This window comes from Cavia porcellus, unplaced genomic scaffold (genome assembly GCF_034190915.1).
Source record: "Cavia porcellus strain 051 isolate PalLab524CR breed Dunkin Hartley unplaced genomic scaffold, mCavPor4.1 scaffold_26, whole genome shotgun sequence".
Classification (NCBI taxonomy): Eukaryota; Metazoa; Chordata; class Mammalia; order Rodentia; family Caviidae; genus Cavia; species Cavia porcellus.
In genome coordinates, this window is record NW_026947509.1 from 29334310 (window position 1) to 29359217 (window position 24908).

The 24908-nt window shown below is 50.3% G+C and overlaps 2 protein-coding genes and 1 pseudogene across 5 annotated transcripts in view; 1 reads left to right on the forward strand and 2 right to left on the reverse strand.

Moving 5' to 3' along the window:
* Positions 1 to 91: 91 nt before the first annotated feature.
* On the reverse strand, positions 92 to 15820 carry Asb1 (ankyrin repeat and SOCS box containing 1). Of its 2 annotated transcripts, XM_003474570.5 has the most exons (5): positions 15633 to 15820; positions 13563 to 13704; positions 11593 to 11895; positions 5239 to 5624; positions 92 to 4407 (listed from the first exon to the last, which is right to left on the reverse strand). In XM_003474570.5, exons 1-5 carry the CDS (start codon positions 15679 to 15681, stop codon positions 4280 to 4282), a joined length of 1008 nt encoding a protein of 335 aa, XP_003474618.1. In that variant the 5' UTR covers positions 15682 to 15820; the 3' UTR covers positions 92 to 4279. The 2 variants fall into 2 exon arrangements, with proteins under 2 accessions (XP_003474618.1, XP_023422643.1); XM_023566875.2 differs by lacking the exon at positions 11593 to 11895.
* LOC106028689 (uncharacterized protein C14orf119-like) lies at positions 8780 to 10959 on the forward strand (annotated as a pseudogene).
* Positions 15821 to 23237: 7417 nt separating the features above from the next.
* The window catches only part of Traf3ip1 (TRAF3 interacting protein 1), a 36370-nt gene continuing 34699 nt past the window's right edge, over positions 23238 to 24908 (reverse strand). For all 3 annotated transcript variants that reach the window (XM_003474571.4, XM_023566901.2, XM_063237024.1), the window contains one exon: positions 23238 to 24789. In XM_003474571.4, the coding sequence (XP_003474619.1) occupies positions 24624 to 24789 (166 nt within the window). In that variant the 3' untranslated portion in view covers positions 23238 to 24623. The remainder of the gene's footprint in view (positions 24790 to 24908) is intronic.

Sequence of the window (24908 nt, forward strand, 5' to 3'; positions counted from 1 at the left end):
GGGGTCACCCACAGGGTCCACAGAGCAGGTCCCTTCTTGTACCACGCACACCAAGATTTCACACCCACACCAGAAAAAAAAGCACTTGGGGGAAGAGGGGAACAAAGAGTTTATTAAAGTTGTAACATACCGAAAATGTCGGTCACAATTTGGAGAACTCATAACTGGACACGAGGGCCGCAATGGTGCTGCTCTTAGCCCCTGCAGCAAACACACTCCCCACCCAAGCAGACGGGGACCCTGGGGCTGGCAGCAGCGCCCTCTGCAACATCCCCAGGCACATGGGCCCCAGTGCACAGCGCACCTTGCACACCCAGCGCCCATGGGAGCTGGGAGGCCACAGCAGGTAGACCGGAGCACTGCAGCAAAATGACAGCAGCAACTGACCCGTACACACAACAGAGTTGCGTTCACAAACACCACGCTCACAGATTATGCACATGTACATGTTACATGGTACTGAGAGAGCTCAAAATCAAAGCAGCTTAAAAAGAACAGAACCCTGTCATCTCAGACACTGGGTGACACATTAAGGCAACAGGAGTTCCCACCTCCCTCCTCAGCCCAGAACTTACACATTCCACATGCCCCGGTCACCTCCACGTCTACCACTCCTTCCACGAGACTCTCCAGGACAGGGCACAGACCCCACTACTGTTTATACATCAATTACTTTATCGCACACCCAGGGAGTCAGATTTGGAGGAGGAAGTGAGGGATGGGGGCATCCTGCGGTCAGCAGAGGTACTTCCAGGAGGGTGACATGTGTTGGTGGATACCAGACCCCAGGAAGCCAGTATGGTGGCCAAGCCAAAAGGTGCGGGCAGGGAAGGTGGGGCAGCAGGCTCCTGCAACCCCAGCCCCAGTGGCCAGTCCAAACCATCATGGGCTCCAAGGGCCATGTGTGGGCACAGACCTCACCCGCTGCCTCTCATGGGACAGGGAGACAAAGGTCCCTGCAGGTGGGGACATCTGCACACAGATCTCAGCGCTGCTCCTGTGCCTCAGGCAGTGGAAAGGCTACCGTGCCTGGCACGGTGAGGTGACCAGAACCCAGGGGATTCCCCTTGGAAGAAGGTACTGTGTACATCCCATGCTGCCCACTGCAAAAGTCCTGCCTAAAGACCAGCGCGACACCTCCACAAGCAACCACACTGCTTCACACCTGTTGATGGCCACCTGGAAACAGCCACCTTTGTACTACACATGAACAGCCAGAATGACATGTGTGACAGTGACAATAGCACAGCACTGCTGAGGCCACAGAGCCACTTTCTGCCCATAAACAGCCGGGCCAGGTGGGACGGACGCAGGCTGCACCACCACCCTCCCACAATCCATCCACAGTGAACAGACCAATCTCCAAACGGCTTTCATATGGGCAGAGGCTGGGGAGACAGGAGCCCCAGAGACCTGCATGGCCCCAAGGAAGCAGCAATGGGCCAGTGGCCAGGAAAGAGAAGCCAGCCAGGCTTCATGACAGTGGCCACCACACCACCTTGCTGTGGCTCAGGAACCCTGATTTCATGAAACACCTGCCACACTGGCCATCTTCTCACCTGCCCGTGCTGGCCACCCACGGGCACAAGGCCATGTCTCATGGTCCCAGCACTGTCGCTGAGCACACCAGGCCCTGTCCTCCCAGGCAGACCCCAGCCCAGGCACTGCAGTCTTCTGCCCAGACCATGTTGCGGGGTGTTGCACTTTCTTCCATGAACTTTTAGGAAACAAAACGATGCCACTAAAGCCTGATAACGGAAACAGCCACCACTAGGAAGCCGCTAGTTACTGTCTTTAACAGGTGTGCATGTCCTGACTCAACTTAGGTACGGTCAAAATGCTAAAAAACAAGGCAAAGTATACATAACTATGTAACTCAGACACCTCTAAAGCCCTCCCCTGAGACTCCCAGGCTGACTTCCAAAAGAATCACTGTTGTTCCAGCTGGCCCGCCTGCGCCTCCGTGCACAGCAGCAAGATGGACACCCAGACGGGGTCCCCCGAGTGCCACCAGGCTCCTCTCCGGGACCTGGGCCAGGAGGCAGCAGCCACATCAGCCACCAGCTTTCCCCTCTCTGCAGGCCACACTGCCTGGAAGGCAGAACCTGATTCTGTGAAGCGCTCCCACAGACAGAGCTCCTTCCGACCCTGTGTCCTGCCTCTGACAATAAAAGACAACAAGCAGCACTAAGAACAAAAAGAGTGTCAAGCTCCAAAGCAGGCTGAGTCAGAGCAGTCAGCTGTGAAGTTTCAAACAAGCATCCAAACAGCAAAGCTGCTGGGATGCCAAGAAGCAAGCGGAGAGGCAGTGAACGAGTATGGCAGACTTGCTGGAGGTCACACACCAGGGAGACAGGAGTGTCCCCCACCAGCTCTGGGCAAGCGCCGGAAAGCCCCAGGGCAGAGCTGGGCCTCTCTTCTCCATACCTAGGGAAAACAGCCTGGGCTTGAGCACCAGCCCCAGCCCCAGCCCCAGCCCCAGCCCCACCCTGGCGGGCACACAGGAACACAGCACCCAGCCTCAGCCTCATGGCCTCACCGCAGACACCCACAGAAGGCACCGCATGGCAGGCAAAGTGCACAGCTAGCTGCAGCACAGCAGGCAGAGTAGGGAAGCCGCCAGGAATGCCAAACAGGACTGCGCTCCAAGGCCACAAATCAGCTACCAAGCCTGGGAACCCTCTCCAGTGACAGGACCCCTGTAGGTGGTTCAGCCTTCGGATAATACTGCCCTAATTCCTTAGAGCTGCTGGCCTTGCAGGAGTCCAGCTCTGGTTCCAGTCCTTCCTTGAACAGTGCAAGGAGCACAAGACCCCTCCTACAGCTCACAGCCCACTGCCACGCCAGTCTTCCCCTCTAGGGAAGCTCTCCTGACCTCAGGAGCAACTTGGAGCCAAGCCCAGGCCTCGACCAGGCAACTCACACTCACCACAGGTCCCACTCATCGCTGAGCAACATGCCACTGAATATGCCTCCCCTCACAACTGCATGCAGCACCCCCACCAGACAGTAGTGAGTTCAGGGACCCAGCAGGAAGCCCACCCACCCAGGCACACAGGGTCTGCCTGCCAATGTGAGGGTCCCCACTGCCTGGTTTGCTCCCACACAAAAGAACGACAAATGATTAATAGAATGTCTGCCTTATTTCTACAAATTATGTTTCTGTTATGGCACAGCAAGCCTAACCCTAGCTCCGAATCTCATTTTAAAATGCTTCATTTTAAAATCACTACAGATCACAGCCCTGAGACTTTGGATGACAGAGATTTCATTGTCACAGCCACAGCTTGAGCAGGTGCTGAGCAGCTACCAAGACACTGAGACCTCAGTGAAGACAGCTGCCTCGTCCACTAGACATCAAGCAACCACAGGTGCAGCACCCTGACCATCCCCCAGGACAAACTGAGCACCCAGTTTCGGGAGGGATGGAAAATGGCACCTCACTGTCCTCTTGTCCACCTGCCCTGGCAGTGACGGCTGTAGGAGGTCTCAGATGCAAATAGGCCGGCTCCACGAGGGCCTCCTCCTCCCACCCCATCCAGGTATCCCCTAAAGGAAGTGGCAGAGAACACACAACACCTGCTGGTGTGACACGAGGCACAGGAGTTGCATGGACAGGTGCTGCTCTGCAGAGCTCTCTGCCTATGAACCCCAAAGACTCAGGTACCACTGACGCCACCCAAAGAATGCGGAACAGCAGGAAGAGGTGCACATACATATGTGTGTGTATGTGTGTGTGTGCGTGTGTATGTGTAATGTACACCTCCCTTAAACCCAGCAGCAGAGAAAACTAACTAGCAAGTTCAGGAACTGCATTTCCTTTTTTTCTTCTAGGAACTGCATTTCTGTTCCCTACTTTTTTCTTTAACTAAAACTGCTTCTTCATTTAGATATTAGGTCTAATAGAAGAATTAAACTACAAAGTACAAAAATAAATAAAACAGTTCTGGAAAATGCTAGGAGTCTTCCCTACTAGAGATCAGAGCCTCCAGCCCTGCCAACACCCACATGTACCTCATGGTCCACTTCATTAATATACAACTGCAAAAGTCCAACACAGACATTTAGGAAAAACAAAATCAAGTTCTGTGTGACCCTCTCGGCTGTTCACTGGCCCAAGCACCGGAGGTGAAATCACAGTCCACAAGAATAAGGCCATTTCTTCTGCAGTAGTCACTGGACGAAGGGGCAGTGGGACCTGGTTTCCAGGATGCCAGAGCTGCACCAGGGCTCACTGCAGTCAGCATCTTCCTCATTCACTCAGCCGCTGTGCTTAATTCTACTCATAAAGTAGAAACTTTTTAATGGGTTCTGGCAGAGGCAGTGAGGGGATCAGATGAAGTCTGCGTTTGCCAAGCGCTCTTCGCACCGCCACACGGCACATATGCAGCAAGGTCCGGGGGACACCTGGAGAGCCACAGGGAGAGGAGACACAGGAAGGCAGGTTAATTCCTGTCCAGGAGGTGAGGGCAGGCCAAGGTCATGGAGGACACACAGACCTCTCCCCAGGGCTGGCGAAACCTAGTAACATCACCACACTAAGCGGAAGGTAACTTTCCTGCCATTCTGACTCCTTAGCAAAATCTTTCTGCACAAGTGAACAAAATCAGACATATCACACAATCCAAAGTCATGGCATTTGAGTGGGCCTGACGTGAAGGGAGTAACTATGGAAACTGAGCTTGGAGACTGCTCACTTTAAAATCACATATAGTTAGTCACGGTCTCCTGGCCTCTGGGGTCACACAAATAGAGTGAAGGACAAAGAGAAGATAATTCCAGGAACTTTAACAACATACCTGTAGGGGATTTAGCTCAACGGCATAAGTGCCTGCCTTGGAAGCAGGCAGTCGTGAGTTCGATCCCTGGTACCAATAAAAACGAAAAAGACAAAAAAAAAAAAAAAAAAAAAAAAAATCTTTGGGGCTGGGGATTTAGCTCAGCAGCATAAGCACCTGCCTTGCAAGCAGGCGGTCATGAGTTCAATCCCCAGTACTGATAAAAAGTTTAAAAAAAGAACATATATATACTTTTATAGAATTTCTAGTATCAACTCTGAGTAGTAGGTACTGCCAAAGAGAAGACCAATCTGAATGGCCAATCAGGAAAACCCCTGGCTCTCAGTGAGGATTCTGGCCACATGTGTATTAGCTGGGCTTTGTTTTCACTACTACCATGATCTTGGTCACTTCATCAGCTCAAACAGACTGCAGTCAGAGCTGTACGCAGCCCACTTACTTCTGGCCTCTTTGAAGACCTTCAAGGCCTCGGGGTCCACCTTCCTTCTGCCTCTTGACTCTGCACTCAACAGTTCCCATTTCACCAGGTTCAGGTTGGCTCCAAATTCCACAAGCAAACTCACAAAGGCTGCCTCGCAGCCATGCCGCAGCACAGCATCCATGACGCAGCCAGGGGAGCCCCTGTAGAACTCCTGTGTGTTGACAGGGCCATTGCAGTTGAAGTCAGGGTTTGCCCCGGCCTGCAGGAGCAGCTGGAAGCACTGTAGGTTGTGATAGGCTGCGCTGATGTACAGGGGACAGACCACCAAGGAGGTGAGGCGCCGTGAGAAAGGGGGCCGGATGTCGGGAGTCAGGTGGTGGTTGACGTCCACATCAGCCCCATACCTGCAGGAGAGAGGAACATCAGGCCTTGTGAAAACCAAGAATAGTCTGCCCCTGCAACCCACCCCATACTTCACAGGCTCCAAATTAAGGATTTGAACAACTATGGATCAAAACTATTCCAGCAATTCCTGTCACTCCCTAGGCAACACAGCCTGACAGCTATTCACGCAGCTTCTGCATTAGATCAGGTCTGAGAAGTGATCCAGAATGATTTAAGGAGGATCTTTGGGTACAGGTTCCCTACAAATAACACCCCCTTCTGTAAGGAGCCAGGTGTCCTCCAGCAGGACTGAGCAATCTGGGCACCAATCTCTCATGTGCAGGGATGACTAAAGCGTCACTGTTGCCCACAAAACAAGGCGACAGCAAGAATGAAGAGTCTACTCACACCCAGACTCCACTCCATCAGGCACGGTAGTACACACCTGTAATCCCCCACTCAGGGGGCCGAGGCAGAAGACTGCCCACGTTCGAGGCCAGCCTGCACTAAATAGTGAATTCAAGGCCAGCCAAGACTCCATAGGCATAGTGAGAGCCTGTCTCAAAAAATAACAAGAAAAAAGTCCAGTAATTCCAAGGCTACTCAAACTAGTTCACAGAAAAAGGAAAATGTTCAATTCATCTTACAACAAATTAGTACAATAATCCCAAAACATGATCACAACCATACCAAAAAGAAAAACTACCAACTATTTCACTTCTGAGTATCAATTTAAAAGTCTTCCATGAAATATTAGCAAAGAGAATCAGAACATGTGCCAAGAAGGCCATGGGCCGTGACCCCACTGGGGGTTTTGGGAGATGACAGCTCCTTCCAGTGTTAGAAACTACCAGCATAGCTCATCAAAAGATGGCAGCTAAGCAGGAAAGCTCTGATCCTCTCCACAAACACCAAAGAAAAGGCTTAGGACTGAACTCAATGCCTCCACATGATCAAAAATAATAAAAGTAGAAACTGATGGCTACCAGCATCTCACTTCACCAGGTGCTAGGTGTGACCCTGCCCCGTCCTCCCCCCTCTGTCACATGTGTCCTGCGGGCTTTGACAACACTGTCAGGCCAAAGAAAGCAATGTGATCAATGAGACTGGAATTAGGAAGAGAAGAAGCAAAATGTTCCTATATTCAGAGCCTACACAATGATAATGTCTGGAAAGACCTAAGCAAGCAATGGAAAAACAACTGGCAGTGAGAAAATTTCTTTAAGCAGCACATTGAGCCAGGTGTGGTAGCACACACCTAGAAACCTGGCACCTAGATGCAGGAGGATTACCATAAATTCAAAACCAGCCTGGGTGATGTAGTAAATTCAGGGCCAGCCTGAACTGCAGAGTGAGACCTGTCTCAAAAGGACACAAAAATAAAAAAATGAAGTAGTATATTGGGAAACTGATGGTTTTCATTCATACATACAAACAAAAACAAGTTTTTGTTTTTGTTTTTTTTTAATTTAAGGAGAAAAGAAAAAAAAGTGAAAGGGTACAAGTTATACAGATTTACAGAAGAAAAAAGTGAACAGTAGGAAATCACTAGTTAATGGATTACATATTGCCATCTTAAAAATAATTGTTCAAGTCACAAAATTAAAGCTTGTAGAGTGGACATTCCAACAATGATACTGCAAACAGTTCTATTCAATGATCCAATAAAACTCTGTGATATCATTTTCTATCTTATACACTTAAATATACATGCAATTATATAGTTTAGAGCACTTTCTTTTCCTCTCTTTTGTACAATGACTATTACACATTTTGGGTTTCATTGCTCCCACGGTTCTTATTGCTTTTTTGGAAGAGAGTAAAACCAAATGAGACATAACAGGACAGAATCGGTCAAGTCAAAAGGGTGGACATAATAGATACTATAAAAACATAATACAAGGTGATCATCAATGGTTACCATAATGCCTCCCACTATCTCTAATAGAATTGCCTATATCATTAGTTATAATACAATTGAACAAAATAGTAAAGAACAAAACCGACAAAACCAAAACATTGGAGACATTGTAGGTCTTCAAAAGTAGATAAAAGTCAACGAGAATGGGCGTTATAATGAATCTCATTATCTTCTCAGCTGATGCCTAAACTTTCGAACCTGATACTATCCATCAAAACAGAATAGGGGAACATCAGTCAAAAACAAGATGGTGAGAATAATACAGGGCTTCAAATCGAGATAATAGAAAGTCAATGTGGGTTACTATATTATATCCTGCTATTTTTTTCCCTTTAATTAAACGGATAAAAATAAAAAAGTAAATAATGGAGTGGAGATTGAGAAAAAAGAGGGCATAACAGCAAAACAGCGCAGATCAAAACATAACCATTTAAGCAGAATAGTGTTTCACCACCAGATAATTCCGACCTAAAAGTAGTTACCATATTGACTCTTTCCTTGAAGTCCTTGAGTACAACTTCATATACTGTAGCATTAAGTATATCAAAACAATGTAAAACCATTTAAGAGAATGACAGCATTACAGAGTATTTAGAATCGACTAACAGAAAATGAACAATGGTTTCTGTATAATCTCCTTGTCTTTAAAAGGTTTTTGCTTATACTATCGTACATAATAAAATCCAATCAAACAAAAACAAGTTTAACAACAAAATGAAGATGCTTTTATGAAAACAAAACATATGACACAACAGCATAAATGTCACAATAAATGTCCAACATCTATAGAAGAAAAATGACTAACTGTACTAAAAGTTATGAAAGCAGGCCTAAGAGAAAGGAACACCTACTAAGAATCAGATAATTAGACGCAACAACTTACCGTGGTAACCTTCCCAAAGTTTATCTCATAAATAAAAATACCACTCCTGAACTAAGCTGTCTACAAATAGCATCACGGAGCTCTTGAGGCTGATTATGAAGCCTGCTCAGAGAATCAAACAGTGCAAGGAAGCAAAGCCACCCTCAGGAGACAGCAGCTTTGCCACCGGCCTCAGGAGAAAGGGACAGCGTCTCTAAAGTTCGTACCCAAACAGAAACTCGCAAATGAAGGAGGCAAGCTGAACACCAAGACATGTGGGTAGCTGGAGCATGTCCCGCAGGACACCTGCCAGTCTCAGGGGACAGCGAGAGGACCCAGCAGACAACACCTTGCCTCGTTAAAGCAGCAGTAGTGCTGGACAGACAGCAGCCATGGCAGTGGGGACAGACCTTCTTCCTGCAAGACCCTGCATCATGAGGTCCCACATGTCCGGCCATCCCCTGAACTCCCTGGTGAGGGGCTTTGCTATGGCTCAGATCTGGTCGTCACCCCAGAGTGGCTCACAGGCTTCCAGCTGACTTGCCTTTGGGAGGCATCACCGAGGGCGTGGCCAAGAAGGGCACAGGTGTGGGGTCTCCCCTCCCCAGGGCCACCCTGGATCTCTTCTCCTTCCCACCAGACACAGCCCTCAGCCTCAGAGCCTGGAGTATGGACTGTAAGGTGGGAAACAATAAACTTCCCCTTTTAATTAAGGACACTTTTTACCTCATTCTTAGAGCCATGTCTGCTATCACATTTATAATTTTAGGCAACATGACAATCTAGTATTAGCTTAGCTATAGGAAAAGCAGTTATTCATCCACCCCTAAACATAAACTGAATGGGATCCAGTTAATTTTAATCCTAGATATTTTCCTAATTCCCCTATTACTTTTAAACTTCGGGCAAGAAATCACGTGGACAACTCCATAAATTGCCTTTATCCTATACAGAACCTTCCTTTGTAGATGCTTTGTAACTCTAAAATATCTACAAAGGAATAGAAAATTACCAATAACCAAAGAAGGTAACTCACAGAGTGACAGGAAACGACAGCAATGAAAGAGCCCATCCCAGAGAAGTAACGTAGGGCACACAGCTGCCATGCTCGGATGATGCTGAGAAAGCATCACCATTCAGGAACTTGTCAGCCCCACTCCAAAGGCAGCCACCTTGGCATTTAGGCAACAGGAAACTTCCCAGAGTAACACATGTTCTTGGTATGTCATCGTCACAACAGTGTTCTCTGCCCCATCTTGGAGGGGTTTCAAGAAGGGCACCTGGACACAGCAGGCTGCAGGCCCCACCCGGAGCTGTGTGTGGTGAGGCAAAGGCCCAGGAGGGTTTCTGGACCAGGAGGCGATGGCATGAGCTGATCCTCCTGGAAAATGCTTTGGAATCAATGGTTTATACTAGCCAACATGCATGGCACGGAACTGAAGTAGCTCAGGTTAACAGGCGAGAAGTCCTCAAAAAGAGAACTCTCATGGCCTTGCAACCATCTAGAGTACACTCTTATGTATCTTTCCCCAAACTATCTCTGTAGGACACAAACCTTTCAAAGGAACACATAAGATTTTTGGCCATTTACAACATGTTGCGCACCGCTGCTGGCAGGCCCTGACTGTGACTTGTATTCGTGGAACCCCTCCCCGACCCGTTTTACTAGGAAACATTCCTCAGAGCCTCTGACCACACCGCACCTGCCACCCGGCACTGTGACCTGACCCAGAACTGTGAGAGGGAAAACCGTCTGCGGTGGGAAAGTGAAGTCCCTGGAAAGGTGAAAAGCGAACACACAATCCGGTTCCAACAAGAACAAAGAAATAAAAGGAACTACTGGTGTAATTACAAGACTCTAAGCCTTGTAGAATAATGCAAAGGGAAAGCAAAGAAAACACAGATCATGAAATGAAGACAGCAAATAAAGGAAACAGTTTAGTAACAGACAGATAACGGAATAGACCCCAGCACCGGCTACAGCCACAATGTTAGTTAGCTGTGTTAACAGACAAAAATTCAAGATGAGAAGTTCTAAATGAGCTCCTCATTTAGATAGCTACTTTTAAAACAAAGCTGAGTCCAAGTCAAAGGACTCTCTTGGGAGGGCTCCGAGGGCTCTCAGAGAGACAAAGGGAGGATACCACTGGAGGCATCTTCCTCCTCAGTGCCACTGTCCCTCCTTCTATTACCCAGTACCAGATACTACTGCCAGTTCTCCCCTTCCTTCGAGGCCTTACATCACTTCCCAGGGATGAGTGTGTTCTTCACGCACTGGTTTGCCAGTTTGTCAGGTCCTCAGGGTGAACACTTTCTAGAGAACTTGGCAGCCAAGGGAGTGCCAGGAAAACTACAGCCACTGCTGGCCAGGCTGGAGCAGCCTAGTGTATCTGGCGCAAACGGACCACCTCGTATCTTGGAGTACCAGCTAGGTTTTGGGATCAGTGGTTTCGTGGTTGGGTTAAGCAGGAGCACAATGAAAGTGTCAGACAGCTGGATGCCAATGACAATTTCAGGGCAAAACCTTACCAAGCAGTGGCTGCTACAGCTGGCAAAGACTGATAGGCACCACTGAGACTAAAAAATGAGACCACAGCTGATGGAGCCACGGCCATGACTCCACAGCAAGAGCTCAGTTCACATTTATCAAACATATTTTTAACTGAACTTGCTGATGAACAGAGACATTTATTTCAACTTCCTCAGTATGTCAAATAAACACAGCATAAACGTTATCCATCAAAACAAATCCATATCATATCAGTCTCCTAGTTCAGTTTCTAAGAGCTGTGAAAACCTCAAGAATTTAGTAACTCCTTGGAACTATATCCAGAAAGCATCTAAGTGTTGTAACTCAAGCGTACTGCTGGCCTGTGACAGGTAAAGAACTTTCCCCCAGAAACTGGAAAAAATAATAGAAGGCATCTTTATCATTTAAAAAAATAAAACAAAGAACTTTAGAAGATATGGCCAAGGCTATAATCAAACAAATTAACCACCTGAAATGCTTACATTATTAACCAAGTGAAAAATGAATAAGCACTCCACTCATGTGTATCAATGAACCCGTAACCAGCCGAGGAGGGGCACTACTAAAGCAAATGGACGGTAAGACCAGCCAGGCGGACCAGTCTTCTAGCACGGCCCACACTAAGGCCAGGGGAAAGCAACTGCCACGGCAGGCAGGAGGCCCATACACACTGACCTGATGAGAGCCTGCAGGATGTCGGCTCTGCCCACGCGCGAGGCATGGTACACAGGAGTGCTGCGGTGGTGCCTGCTCCCGTTGGGGTCAGCACCAGCCTCCAGGAGGATCTGGGCGCTTTCCAGGTGCCCATTCACCACGGCCACATACAGGGCGGTCTGCCCCTTCACGTCCACCAGGTCCACCTCGGCCCCCTTGCGGATGAGGAAGTCCACACAGTTGCCATGGCCTGCAGTAGCCGCAATGCGCAGTGGTGTGCAGGGTAGCCAGCCACAGCACCAGACAGACTTCTCGTTGATTCGGCTACAGGGAACACAGGACAGGCGTGACAAGCAGCCAGCACCAGTCACTTAGGTTGGTCACGCTCAGGTCTAACAAGGCCCCCACTCTCCCTGCTTTCTGAAATGCGTTCCATCTTCTCCCAGCTGGACCCACAGGGCAGGCATGGAAAGCCCCACTCCAGGAATAGGAAGCCTGAGAATCATGTAGGTCATTGGCACCAGAACAGAGACCTCCAGGTCCAAGATGTCCTGAGCCACCCTTCAGAGCACTCTCCTCTCCCAGGAGTAACTACTGCATGGGAAGGGGCTGGATGGACAGCACGCTGGGCGGGGAGCTGGATTAGGCCCTGAGCCCCCTCCCCAGACATCCCCCTGTGAAGGCCTGAGGCTGGGGCTCTCTGTGGGCCTCACCCTTCACAGGCTTAGGTGACTGCCACGCCCCCTTGCCCCTGGCCAAGAGAGCCTGAGGAATCACTACAGTAGTCCATGGCTGCACTCTTGGCCAGCAGCAGTGACAGTGGTGGTAGCAGGACACTCCCCAGCCCCAGCTGCAGGGATGAGATTAGCAGACGGTGCACTAACCCTCCAGTCTGCCCATGCCCAGCAGTGTAGAGCTCTGAGCCAAGACTCAGCAACACAGGGCAACAGCATCTCCAGGCCAACCTTCTGCTCCTCCTTGGCCAAGCTGCCCTGAAGGAAGGGCTCGGATGGCCAGTGGAGCCCAGGAACACCCTGAGAACTCATCACCCAAGAAGTAAGTACACGAGAAAACATCAGAGCAATGAAAAGACTCACTGAACCTGAGTTTAAGAAAAAAGCAGAAGAGCACTTGGCAAAGCAATACAAAACCCTGGTGCAGCACCATTCACTTTGCGGTGACATCTACAGGTCTCACTAAGGGTTCTGGGGAGCTTGAATCATTCACATTAAGTAAGTGTTAAATTAGTATTTTTTAGATATTGTTATTTTCTCTAAGAAGCAATGCTAAGAGACCAGAAGGACAAGAAAAGAACAGCCTCCTGAAGCATGAGAAAAGCGTTTCCTGGTAGCTATGCACATAAGCAGTGGTAGCTTCAGCATGGACCCACAAGCTCAATGCCATGCCCGTTCCCAAGAAACTGAAACCAGGAAAGGTACGAGGAGTGGGGTGCAGACTGTAGTGGGGCTTAATCTCAGGCCAGACTCCACAGTCAGACACCCAGCAGCCAAGATCCTCCAAGGGGAAGGCTAGGCTCGCTCAGTTCCTGCACAGGAACATGAGACAGCAGGATGTGGCAAGTCAGAGGCCACAGCCAGGGGACAGCAGGGAGAGCAGCCTGGGCAGAGGACTGTGACCTGAGAGCTGAAGAAGGCACCAAACAAAGTGACGGGGAAGTGGCTGTGGGTCCACAAAGCCACTGGGAGAAAGAGCCACGGGAGAAGCCCAGACAGGTCCAACACTGAGGAGCAGGACAACAGCTGCCTCAGGAGCACCACTGAGGATGCTCAAGTCGAGAGCCGCCCAGAAGCTGCCAGAAAAGATGAAGCGGACCAACAGAGCTGGACTGGACCCATACCCCTGGCCACAGTATGTGACCAGCCTGAACTCTGGTCAGCCTTCCTGGGCTCCCTCCATCTATTCTCATGCATTCAGGCATATGTGAACAAAGCAGGCCATGAGCCTCAGCATGCTGTGGACGCAACGTTCACCTCTGGTAGGTCTCCTCCTGCAACAAGCTCCTGAGTGTCTGCAGGTCCCCCACGTAGGCCGCATCATGGAGCCTCGTGTCCTCACAGTGCTCCAGCGGGTGGTCACAAAACTGCTCCCTCAGCCACTCCTTCAGATTACGACCTGCACTGAAGACAGGGGCTTTTGTCAGCATGGAGATCTTACAAAGCCACCACATGGGGGCACCCTTTGCAGCAGGGCCAAGAGCCCAGGCCCTGAGGGCCACATTGTTGATGCTATCCACAAATACTGGGCAACGTGAAAGGGGGAGGTGACACAGAAAGAGGGCCCCACACCGAAGTCAGGCTCTCAGTATTCAAGACTGAAAGAAAATAATTCTCTTTTCTTTGCAAAGTTAACCTGTCTCTGGTACTTTATTGTAGAAATGGAAAATGGACTAATACAAACAGTAAACCTAAAATGCATGCACTGTGCTGTACAGAAGTTACATTTCAATAAAAAGGAAAGCTAAAACATATTTCTGTTTCTTGGTTTTTTTTTTTTGTTTTGTTTTGTTTTGTTTTTTTGAGTTCAGGCTGGCCTTAAGCTCATTTTGTAGCCCAAACTGGTCTTCAACTTGCAATAATCCTGCCTCAGCCTCCCAAATGCTGGGATTACAGGCATACACCACCATGCCTAGCTTAGCTAAAACATATGTATATAAATCAATTCAGCCCTACATGCTGAAAGACAATTTAAAAAAAAAAAAAAAAACCTAAACAGAAAGACCATACTAGGTGGGGGCTGGAGGTTTAGCTCAGCGGCATAAGCGCCTGCCCTGCAAGCAGGCCGTCGTGAGTTCGATCCCCGGTACCAATAAAAAGGAAAAAGACCAAAAAAAAAAAAAAAAAAAAAAAAGTCAAAAAAAAAAAAAAAGACCATACTAGGTACTAGGATGAGATTTAATAATAGAGAAATTTTAAATGTTACCAATAAATAAATGAAGCTTAATCAATCTCTTCAAGGTTTTGAAAAAACACTCTAAAACTTATTTGCACAGAATAACGTTTTTTATTAAGAATAACGAGAAAAGACCTACTGTATTGGGTAACAACTTTTTTTTTTGTACCAGGGATCAAACTCATAACCTCGAACTTGCCATGCAGGCACTTATGCCACTGAGCTAAATTCCCAGCCCCAAGGGTAACAACTCTCATCAGAATAAAAAGATGAACAGATAAAACAGCATCAGTTCCAGAATGGATGGAAAAGTATACTCAATGAATGGTACAGGTAGTAAGGCAATGTTTCTCCCACAGGACTGCTCTCCACCGCGGGAAGCAACGTCCATCCTGTTTTTTCAACACAATGCCTCTCATTCCAAGCCCTTACTCTTGCAGGAGATGACCAGGCAAACCACAGGTCCTGACTGTCCTGTAGTCAAAAACAAGGCTATCACACTCGGATGGCAGGGGACTGTCCAGCTTGTTATGTCCACTGTTGTCTCCTGAGCTAAGTCCAGCTAGTCCTCAACATTTGTTAATTGGATGAAGGGAAGGAAAGAGAAAGGCTCCTTGCACCATCTCTTGCTTCTGAGGTTTGCACATTTAAAAGTCAAAGTAACAAACGTCGTAGTTACTAAGGTGTGATAAAACTTTCGGAGACAGTTCTGCGGAAGCACAGGTAGGCATGTGAAGCTTGCGGCACGCATGGTGAGCTCAGGACGCTTCTGGCTGCGCCGCAGCAGGGTCTCAGGGTGGAGCCGCCGGATCGATCGGGGCGTTCCAGGGGGGCAGGTGGGCCCCTTCCTCGCCGCCCCGCATGCTGTGTCACTCCGAGCTCACCGTCCGGGTAGCAAGCGGGGTGAGGACAGAGCGGGAGGTACCTGGCTGCCCGCAGCCTGCCGGGACCCGAGCGCTCGCAGATGCAGGGGGACCCGTGCCCCTTGGCGCTGGAGTCCCAGCAAACCACACTGGCTCTCGGGACGACTGTTAAACAACCGCTTCCCCGGACAGAACGCGCCCGGCGCGGCGCTGCAGCGCACAACCATGATCCCAGGTGCGCGGTGCTGTGCCTTGCGTCCCACCGCCCTGAGGCCGCGCCCACCGTACCTGCGGGCCCAGGCCCCGCCTGCCCCTCTGGGCCGCCGCCTTCCGCCATGGCTGCGCCAGCCCCAAGCCCCCGAGGCCACTCCTCCTCCCCGGCCACCGCAGACCGGAAGTAGCGCGGCCCGTGACCACTTCCGGAGCCGCAGACTGGCCTGCCTCGTCGGGAGTGCGACTTCCGGTACGACGCGGGGCGCCAGGGCTCTACTTCCGGCCTCGCCGTCAGACCTGAGCGCGAAGGAACTCAGAGTATCTGTCACGCTGTGGCTTCTTAAGTAAGAAGCAGAGGAGTCTGGGAAATCGCGCACCACCCTTGGAGCGGAGCCTAATTTGCATAACCTGGGACCTCTGGTTGGCCGGATTCGTCCCCGCCCCCGTGTAGAGGCGTGGCCTCTCGGGTGTAGGCGGAGCATTATTGCAAGCCCTAGAGATCCTGCAACCCCGCCCAGTAGTGTTTACCTGTAATCCCAGCACTCTTGAATGCTGAGGCAGGAGAACTGCCAAGTTTGAGGCCAACCTGCCAATTTGACAAGTTAGTGGGACTCTGTCTCAAAATAAAAAAAGTTTAAAAACGGCTGGGGATGTAGCTCAGTAGAAAGGCTCGGGGTTCAATCTCCAGTACCACAAAATGATGGATGAATGGATGGATGGATGGACCCTGCGTCTCCCGCCAGGAGTTTTTGGCAGGGCCCTGGGAAGCTGCATCTTTTCCGGCTGGGCAAATAGTAATGGGTATGGAATCCTCCTGTGAAGCCATGGTGGGGCCCTACCTAGCCACAGCCAGTGTTGGGGAGCAGATGCAGCGTCCAGTGAGGGTCTCGAGGCATGGGCTCCTCAGTGCAGGAAGGGACTTAGGTGGAAAGCCTGGGAGGAAGAGGCTGGGCCCTCTGGTGCCAGGGCACCAACGGCCAGGAGGAAACGACCCCTGGGGCACCCAGCCAGCCACAGTCCCAGCCTGGGCAGCCCCGTTGGTATCTGTCTGGGGCAGGGAGCTTCCGGCAGCGGTGCTGAGCCGTGATAAGGACACCGGTGACACCGCATGGCAGGGCTGGGTGTGTCCACCCCCCAGCTCTGCACCAGCGCTATACCCACAAACTTCAAAGCCTGAAATCAGCTGGTCGCCTTCGAACGATGGCTGAGTGATAACAGCCTGGGCAGTCCCTAAAGCGCTGGTGTCCAGCTCCAAACCCACACTGCAGCCCTTTGCCCAGGAGGACATGCACTGGGTGACACGACAGTGCCACATACATCCCACGTGCAGAAGGCCCAGAACGAGCCAGGCTCAAGGAAAGGCTGAGGTGCTCCAGTTTATGTACCATTTACCACGGTTGTTTTTGTCTTTTTTGAGACAGGGTCTTGCGCTATGCAGTTCAGGCTGGCCTTGAGCTCACTTTGTAGCCCAGGCTGGTCTCACACTTACAACAACCTCCTGCCTCAGCCTCCTGAGTGCTGGGATTACAGGCATGAGCCACCACACCCGGCTTGTTTACCACGGTTTTTAAAAAGACTCTGATGGAGTTGGTCAGGGTATCGGTGTCCCAGAAGTCACTTGGCTCCAGCATGCTGCCCAGCTTTGGAGCCATCTCCACCCAGCACTTCCTCTCACCCAAAGGCCATCAATACCTACTGTTGTCTCTTCACAGTTCAGGCCTCCACCACAGCTGCCCGCTCCTTGTCCCCCAAAGAAACGGCCCAGTCCCCCAGATGGTCCCAACCTGGACTCAACACTTTAATAACAAAAGTAAATGTCTGCCTCAGGAGGCCTGGAAAGGGATCCCACTTTGCTCTGCCCCACTTCAGGGAACCAAGGACACAGCTGCATCCCACAGCTGCATCCCACAGCTGCACCCAAGGAGGACTACACTCTGCCAGTTCCTCAGCCCTCTCTCCTCCCGGGAAGAGTCCCTCAGAGGAAAAGGGGAGCCCACAGGACTGGGCTTTACTCTGGAAGCTTCTGACCAGCCCAAGGTGGCAGCTGCTGTCTTCCAGGAGAATTGGGGGTCCAGAGAAGGTGGGTACAGCTGTGGTGCATGTCCTGTGATGGGTGCCTGAGCTCCTGACAGTGCAGCTCCCCACCACATGGGTCCCTTCCCTGCCACAGGACTGGTAGTATCACCTGGGGAGCTGAAGATATGTCCCATGTGCTGATACCTGGAGGACACGACCCACACCCAGTCCTAGCCCTGCCCCACAGGACTTTATCCTTCAGCCCCAGTCCTCACGCCTGGTGCAGGGGAGACAGGAGGAGGGTAACGGTGTCCTCTCTGCCCTCAAAGCCAGGACCCTGCCCTCCCAGTCACTTCCAGGTGCAGCTCGGCCAGGTCACAGAGGCCCAAGGGGGACCCACTTAGTGGCAGCCAGAGATGGCGCAGGTCAGGGTGGCCCGAGCTGTCAGCCTTGGGGCTGCTCCAGGGGGTCCGCCAGGCTAGGCCTCTCTGCAGTCCCTATGGGCGGTCACTGTCCTCCGTGCATGGTGGAGTACTCTAGGCTGTTGGGAGGCCACCGTGCTCCTAGATACCACATGCCCTCTGTGGGCCACTCCTCTCACCACCCCACGCCATGTGTGGTATCATCACGCCCTCTGTAGCTGGCCTCTTCCTGAACAGTGCAAGTCTCAGCTGTCGCTTACCCTCACCCTCAGCACCCAGTGAAATGTGTGTTGTGTTTTGCTTTTTTTTTTTGAGTCTCTGAGATAGGGTCTCACTATATAGTTTATACTGGTCTCAAACTTTCAGCAATTCTCCTGCCTCAGGCTCCTAGGAGCTTGTACCACCACACCCACCTCGAGTGATGTTTTCCTGCCCCAACCCTTGGTCACTGTCCCTGGGTTTATGAAGCTCTCAGTGACCCCTGAAGCCTAACCTGCGCCCCCTCACTGGGGGACCCCACCAGTGCTCTTCCTTCAGCTCTCACACCCCTTCAGGTCATACACACGCACATACACACAGGGACACGTGCACACACGTGCGCACACACACAAGGCTCCCTCTGCTCTCCATGCCCTCCCCGGGAACCTCTTCCTCAGGTCAGCTGGCTCCCAATAATGACAAGACAAGGCCTCTGCCCTGAACCTTGAAGCAGAGTCCTTGGGGAAACAGGCTCCGAAGATGTGTGTGTCTAGGGGGCCTAGACTCAGGAGAGCCTTTGGGGTCTGGATCTTAACCATCCCCCAAAACCGTGTGCTGAGGCTTGGAGACAAGGCAGCATGGAGGAACATCACCGTCCTCCCCAGGGAAAGGGCACGCAAGGAAAATTTAGCCACGTGCAGATCTATGCTTGCGTGAGTGATGGGCTGCACAGACGAGGCAATCCTTAAGGTGATGGTAGAGCTAGAAACCTCCACTGTCTGGTGACGCGGAAGCCATCAATGTCACAGAGCAACCAGCAGACAAGTGTCTGTGGTGCTACAGTGAACAGATCTACAGGCTTCGCATACACACAGCTGCGTGCACTGCAGAACAATCAGGAATGTGCACTGTTATTTTAGTGCATGCCCCTTTTGGCTTGTGAAAACCCAAAGTTTACTGTAGGACAGTGTCTAGGGCTCTTGTCACTAGGACACACTACCTAATGCCCACATTTATAGGTTTTGGTCACATTTCCAGAAGTTTTGGTGCTCCCACAGTCAGTGGGCTTCCAGCAGAAGCAGCTCCATGCAGGGGTCTGGCAGAGGGAGCCACTCAGGGGGACAGACATGAACGGAGGGAGGAGCCGGAGAGGGAGATGCACATGTCCAGCTCCCGTGCCCGGACACGTCTTCCTATCAGACCCCACCTCACAGCACTCGGCGAGGAGCCCCATTGTCCAGTCACCTCCCAAAGCCCTGCCAATGACCATGTGAGGTTTGGGGAACATTTTAGACCTAAGCCACAGTACAGAGTGGCCCTGGAACCAGCAGCCTCACCCATTTTCCGATCCGTGTCACTTACTTGCCTAAGAGGATGCTATCCAGTGACTGACCTGTGCATTTTCCCATCTCTCTGCAAACAGATGTCCTTGGTCCTTCACAGGTTCTGCCCCTCCACATGCCCAGCTCTTCATCAATCAGCCTGACCATTGTGACCCTGGCTCTAACACCATCATCTGCCAGTTGGCGCCCTGGAGAAGGAGCCCAGGTAGTGACCGACAGTGGCCAGCTTATCGGGCTGACTGCTGCTCCACGCAGGACCCCAGAGCTGCACTGCCTTGAGCAGTGGGCTGGCCAGGGCACCTGGACCCTGCTGCTGACCAGTGGGGCACAGCTCTGATCAGCACAAGAAAACAAGCTCCTCACTGCCCTCCTGCTCCAGAGCCCCACCTCCCACACGGAGAGATCTGGAGTCATCTATGGTTTCCACCAAGAGCATCAAGTTCCAGCTCAGTTCCCAGTACCAAGGGCTGAGACAAGTTCAAGTCAAGACTGGGCTACGTACTGACAGAGCAAGACCCTCTCTCAAGATAAAAAATTTAAGAAGCCAGGGATGTGCTTGGTGTTGAGGGTTCTGGATTCCATTTCCAGTACTGGTCGGGAAAACTTCCAGCCCAACAATTGCAGGAGGAGAAACCCAACATCACACACACACACACACACACACACACACACACACACACACATACACACGTGTACACACCCACCACCCATCCCAGGTAATGCTCCCCTTTCCCCAGGCCACAAGGCTATACAAGGTGTTCAGGTCCCTGGGGTGAAGGGAGAGTCCCCCAAGGGAGCAGAAAAAACAGAGCTGGGGTTAAAGGCCACATAGCACCTGTGTCACCCTATGGAGGGTGTCTGGGGGACTCTTCTCTGAGAAATCAGTTCTCCATTAGGAATGCATTTTCTCCTAGGTCCTAGGCCGGAAACACACCCCAAGGCAGCTGTCTCAGACACTGAGGCTGCTGTGTCCACCCAGGTGTCACAGGGCCACCCTCACTGCTGCCCCTGCAGAGGTCACACTGGGGTAAGAGCCCATGGCAGTCCCGAGCAAGGACTCTGTAAATGATTTCTGAAACTATAAAGCAACACAAGTCCGCCCTCCACCCAGATTAATAAACATCATTGTTAGAAGCTGAGAACAAAGCCATCCTTCATGGCTTTATTTGGTGGCCCATTTGGAGAAGTACTTAAGAAGGGCCCAGGCCAACACACACATAATGGCTTTAATTACATCCTGTGAATTTATTTTTCCAGAGCGCAGTATTTCTGGGGGAAACGTCCATAAAAGCAACTTGGGCAGAGTGTGAGCGCGCATGTGTTTCCTCTAGGAAATCTGTTTAGTTTAAGTCCCAGCTTTGAGCACAGCTTCTTACTAAGACAGGAGACCCACAGAAGCCTGATGACAGCCCAGGGCTTGGAGTTGGGAGAGACGGGGGAGGCCCCCCTGTGGCCTCACAGGCCACTGCCTTTCCAGGTTTACACGGGGGAATTCTGCCTGGTTCTTAGCAGTCCCAGGGGGTGCTGGCCTTTCTACTTTCGAATACAGGACACTCTGTCACCTCCTCCAGGAATCATCCTGCTGTGCATGGCACTTCTTGGTGCTGGGAAGAGCATTTTAAGAGTGGAACTCAATTTTCATGGTCTTAAGGGAAGTCACAACTTTAAACTCTCTTCCAGTGACTCTTGTGGTCAACTGAAGTATTTGTTTGATAACTGGTTACCTCCTCCAACTTGCTGGGTTTTTTTCTTAAGGAAACCTGAATTTTATAACACTCCATGCCAATATTATTCCAAGAAACCTGACTGAGTTCCCATTTTCTATATGATCACCACCACAAGCATGAAGACTGTGGCCTGGGTTCTTTCTGGTTTCTTCCATCTCTGGATCTCCAGTTTCTAGGACAGGCCAGGAGCCAGGGACATGACCCAGACTGACCAGTGCTATGACTCAGTGCACATAGGAGGGAATTTTCAAAAGCAAAGTAACTTGCCCACTATGACACCAAAAAGAAGAAATTACCTGCTTTTTTCCCCTTCATTCCCTTCCACTCCTGATTCCCAAGCATATAAATCTGTGATCTGTGTTAGCCTGCTGTTACAAAGATAAAGTAAAGGAAGAAAGGTTTACTGGGCTCACAGTTCTAGAGGGTTCAGTCCACAGCCTGCCAACTCGAAGGCAAGGAACATCACAGTGGAAGAAAGCTGCTCACCTCATGGCAGCCGGGAAACAGCGAGGGCAAGACACAGACAGAGAAGGGGCCAGAGACAAGATATGGACTACAAAGCCACACCCCAGGGCCTCACCCTATCCTGCCAGGCCTTGCCTCCCCATGGCCCAGTCAGCTATGGACTCTTCCACTTCAAAAGGAGTCCCCATGACTGTCACCTTCTGAGCACCCTACCTCTGAACCCATGAGACCTGGGGACATTGTAGATCTAAACCATCACAGTCATGGTGGACATTTTCATACCCATTCCTTACTTTCCTTCTGTCATGGACAAAACACTACTTTCATCAACACAAAATGTCTCTAGCTCCAACACAAGCAAATACTTCCAATGTAACAGAAAAAAACTTAAAAACAGGAGATGCCTTCTGCAATGTGGTGGATAAAACATCAAAAGCACCTCGTTAGACACATGGCTGGGGCTGTGGCGGAAGCAGAGAGCAAAGCGGCTCTCCTCACAATGGCCAGGAGCTGAAACGTCGAAGGGCCGGGACAGGCTCAGGCCCACAGCGGTCCACCTCCTCCAACATCTGGCTCAGGTTCCAACACCTCCCTGTGACGCCACCTGGAAGCCTCTGGGGACACTGAAGATGCAGACTGTGACACAAGTGTCATCAGACAGAGCTGTGTCCAACAGCCACCGTGGTCCTGGTCAACCCTTCCCTTATCCCTCCCTGCACCATTACACTGTGCATTCCACAGATAGAGACAATCTCAGGCAGCTCAGGGCAGCGTGGACAAGTGGCCCCTGAGCCACTTCAGAGCCACTCGCCAGAGCCCTGACCGCAACCCATACCCCGACCCCAAACTACCTCATGTCACTGAGGGACTAGTCTGTCTTTCCAATGTCCAGTCACTGTTTTTTTAAGTCAACTACTGAAAATAATCATTGTGAATATCAAAGTAGAAAGCTTGAATTTTACTCGAACTTTTTTCCTCAATGACTTACACATTTCCTTAGACAAATCACTGTCAGCTGAACTTACAAATTCAAGACTTCAATGCTCACAGTACTACCGTAAAGGAATCTATTTAAGAATTCTATGAGCTATTGTCTCAAAATATGAAGATTAAGCTGTGCATGGTGGCACACACCTATAATTTCAGCACATGGGACACAGGCAGGAGGACTGCTGTGAGTTCAAAGCTAGCTGGGCTACAAAGTGAGCCCAGCCTGAACTGCATAGTGAAAACTGTCTCAAAAAGACAAAAAAAAAAAAAAATTAGGATTTAATCTGATATCATTAAACACATTAATAATCACATGTAGAGACCTATAATTTCATAAATGATCATAAAACTTCTAATAAATGCTTACCTGTCTTATAAAACTTAAATTAATACAGAAAAGCAGCAAGTGTCATAAGTTGAATGAAAAGGTACATTTTCTTACACACAACTGAAAATTAAAAATCCAAATGCTTATGCTTTTTTCCATGTGGGAACTAAACTGCACAACCCATACACATATAGAAAAAATAAGTGATTATTTTAATGATTTATGAAAAATAAACTTTGATACAATTTGATAGGCTACTTTATACAAAATTTTACTCACATACAATATAAGCAATTTCCCCAAACAAAAAATGTATTCATATACACAAATTCATAAAAGGTATGTATCTCAGCTTGGGGTCCACTGCAGGCTTATGGCTAAGTCATTCAATTCGGTAGAAAAGAGCTATAAATAGCAGGAGGACTGGTTAGCTAACAGTCCTCCCTGCCTGAGCTGTGTTAGTGTAATCTGATCAGACAGAAATGTGTGGTGCTTACAGAAGGGAAAAAGAAAACACCAATGTCTCCAAACAACAGATCTCAGCGGCGCTCTGGCCTTGATCAGTTTAAAGACCCTATACTTCCTCAATAACGGGCTTATTTGAGGAACATGTTAAGAAAAATCAAACTGAGCCATTTGTGCTAACCTTAGAGGACCCAGCTCTCTCAGGCGACCCTCACACTCACCATGGTGCCCTGAGTTCACAGTCAGAAATACGGTAGCCAGAAAGAAGAGGGCCAGGACCCAGGCCTGAGGACCCCCACGTGTGTCTCCAAACATAGTGGAAGCCTTCACACAATAACTTAAGACCTTAACAAATATTTACAGTATTACATGAAAGTGAAAAACTGAGTATAAACCATGTTTTTAAAAAAAGCTTTGCTTTAAAAAACATTTTCCAAAAAAATGGGTTACATCAAAAAATGTCATCCGGTGCCTCCTTTGCCATCTCTCCCAAGTGGCTTCTCTGGAGCCACCCACGGGAACACCCATGCAGAGCAACAGGAAGGACATTTGGGGGCTCTGCTGGTGTGGACTGGGGGACCCCAGGCACAGTGCTGAAAGTGAGGAAGGAGCTTGTGATAGCTCAAATTTACGATGCTCAGGAAGGCCACCCAGACACCTCCACAGCCCATCTGTGGCCTGAGAGGCCTGGGACACAGGCACCAGCTGGGGACTTCGCCAATTACAGGAGCAGTGCACATGACACAGGGCAGGCTCAGCCGACCGTGGCTCACGGGGACCTGGCGAGGGTACCGCTGACAGGAATGCCCTTCGAGGGGAAGGCATTGGTCTAGCTTCATCATTCCAGGCCCACTCTACCTGGGAGACGCCCGCCCACACTGCAGATCGAAAGGACTCGGGCCCAGGGGCCGAGCTGCAGCGGAAACAGCCCAAGGATGGGGATGGGCAGTGGACACACAGGCTGTTTATGACAAGCAAGGTCCCAGTCGGAAGGGGTCAGCAAACAGTCTTTAATGTGCGAGGCCTTCCCAGCCGGGCAGTGGTGCAGGGAACAGGTCCTCACCTGCCGCCTTCCTCTGGGGTCATACCAGCGGGACCGGCCAGTGCAGCATTCACCTCCGAGATGTCAGAGTGACACTATACACCATTTTCTGAATTTTCTCTTCATTCCGAAGGATGTTGGCCTTCATAGCACAGATCTTGTCTTGCTGGTCTCTGACCTGCTGCTCCAGCTCGGCCAGCTCCGCCTTCAGGGGCTCCACAGCACTGTCCGTGATGCTGCCAGGAGACCAGGGGAAGCATCAGTCTCAAGGCCCAGCAGACCCCACTTCTTAACTGTGACTCCCAAGACAGCCAGGGCAGAATGCCAGCTGTGGCCAAGCAGGAGGGCGCAACGC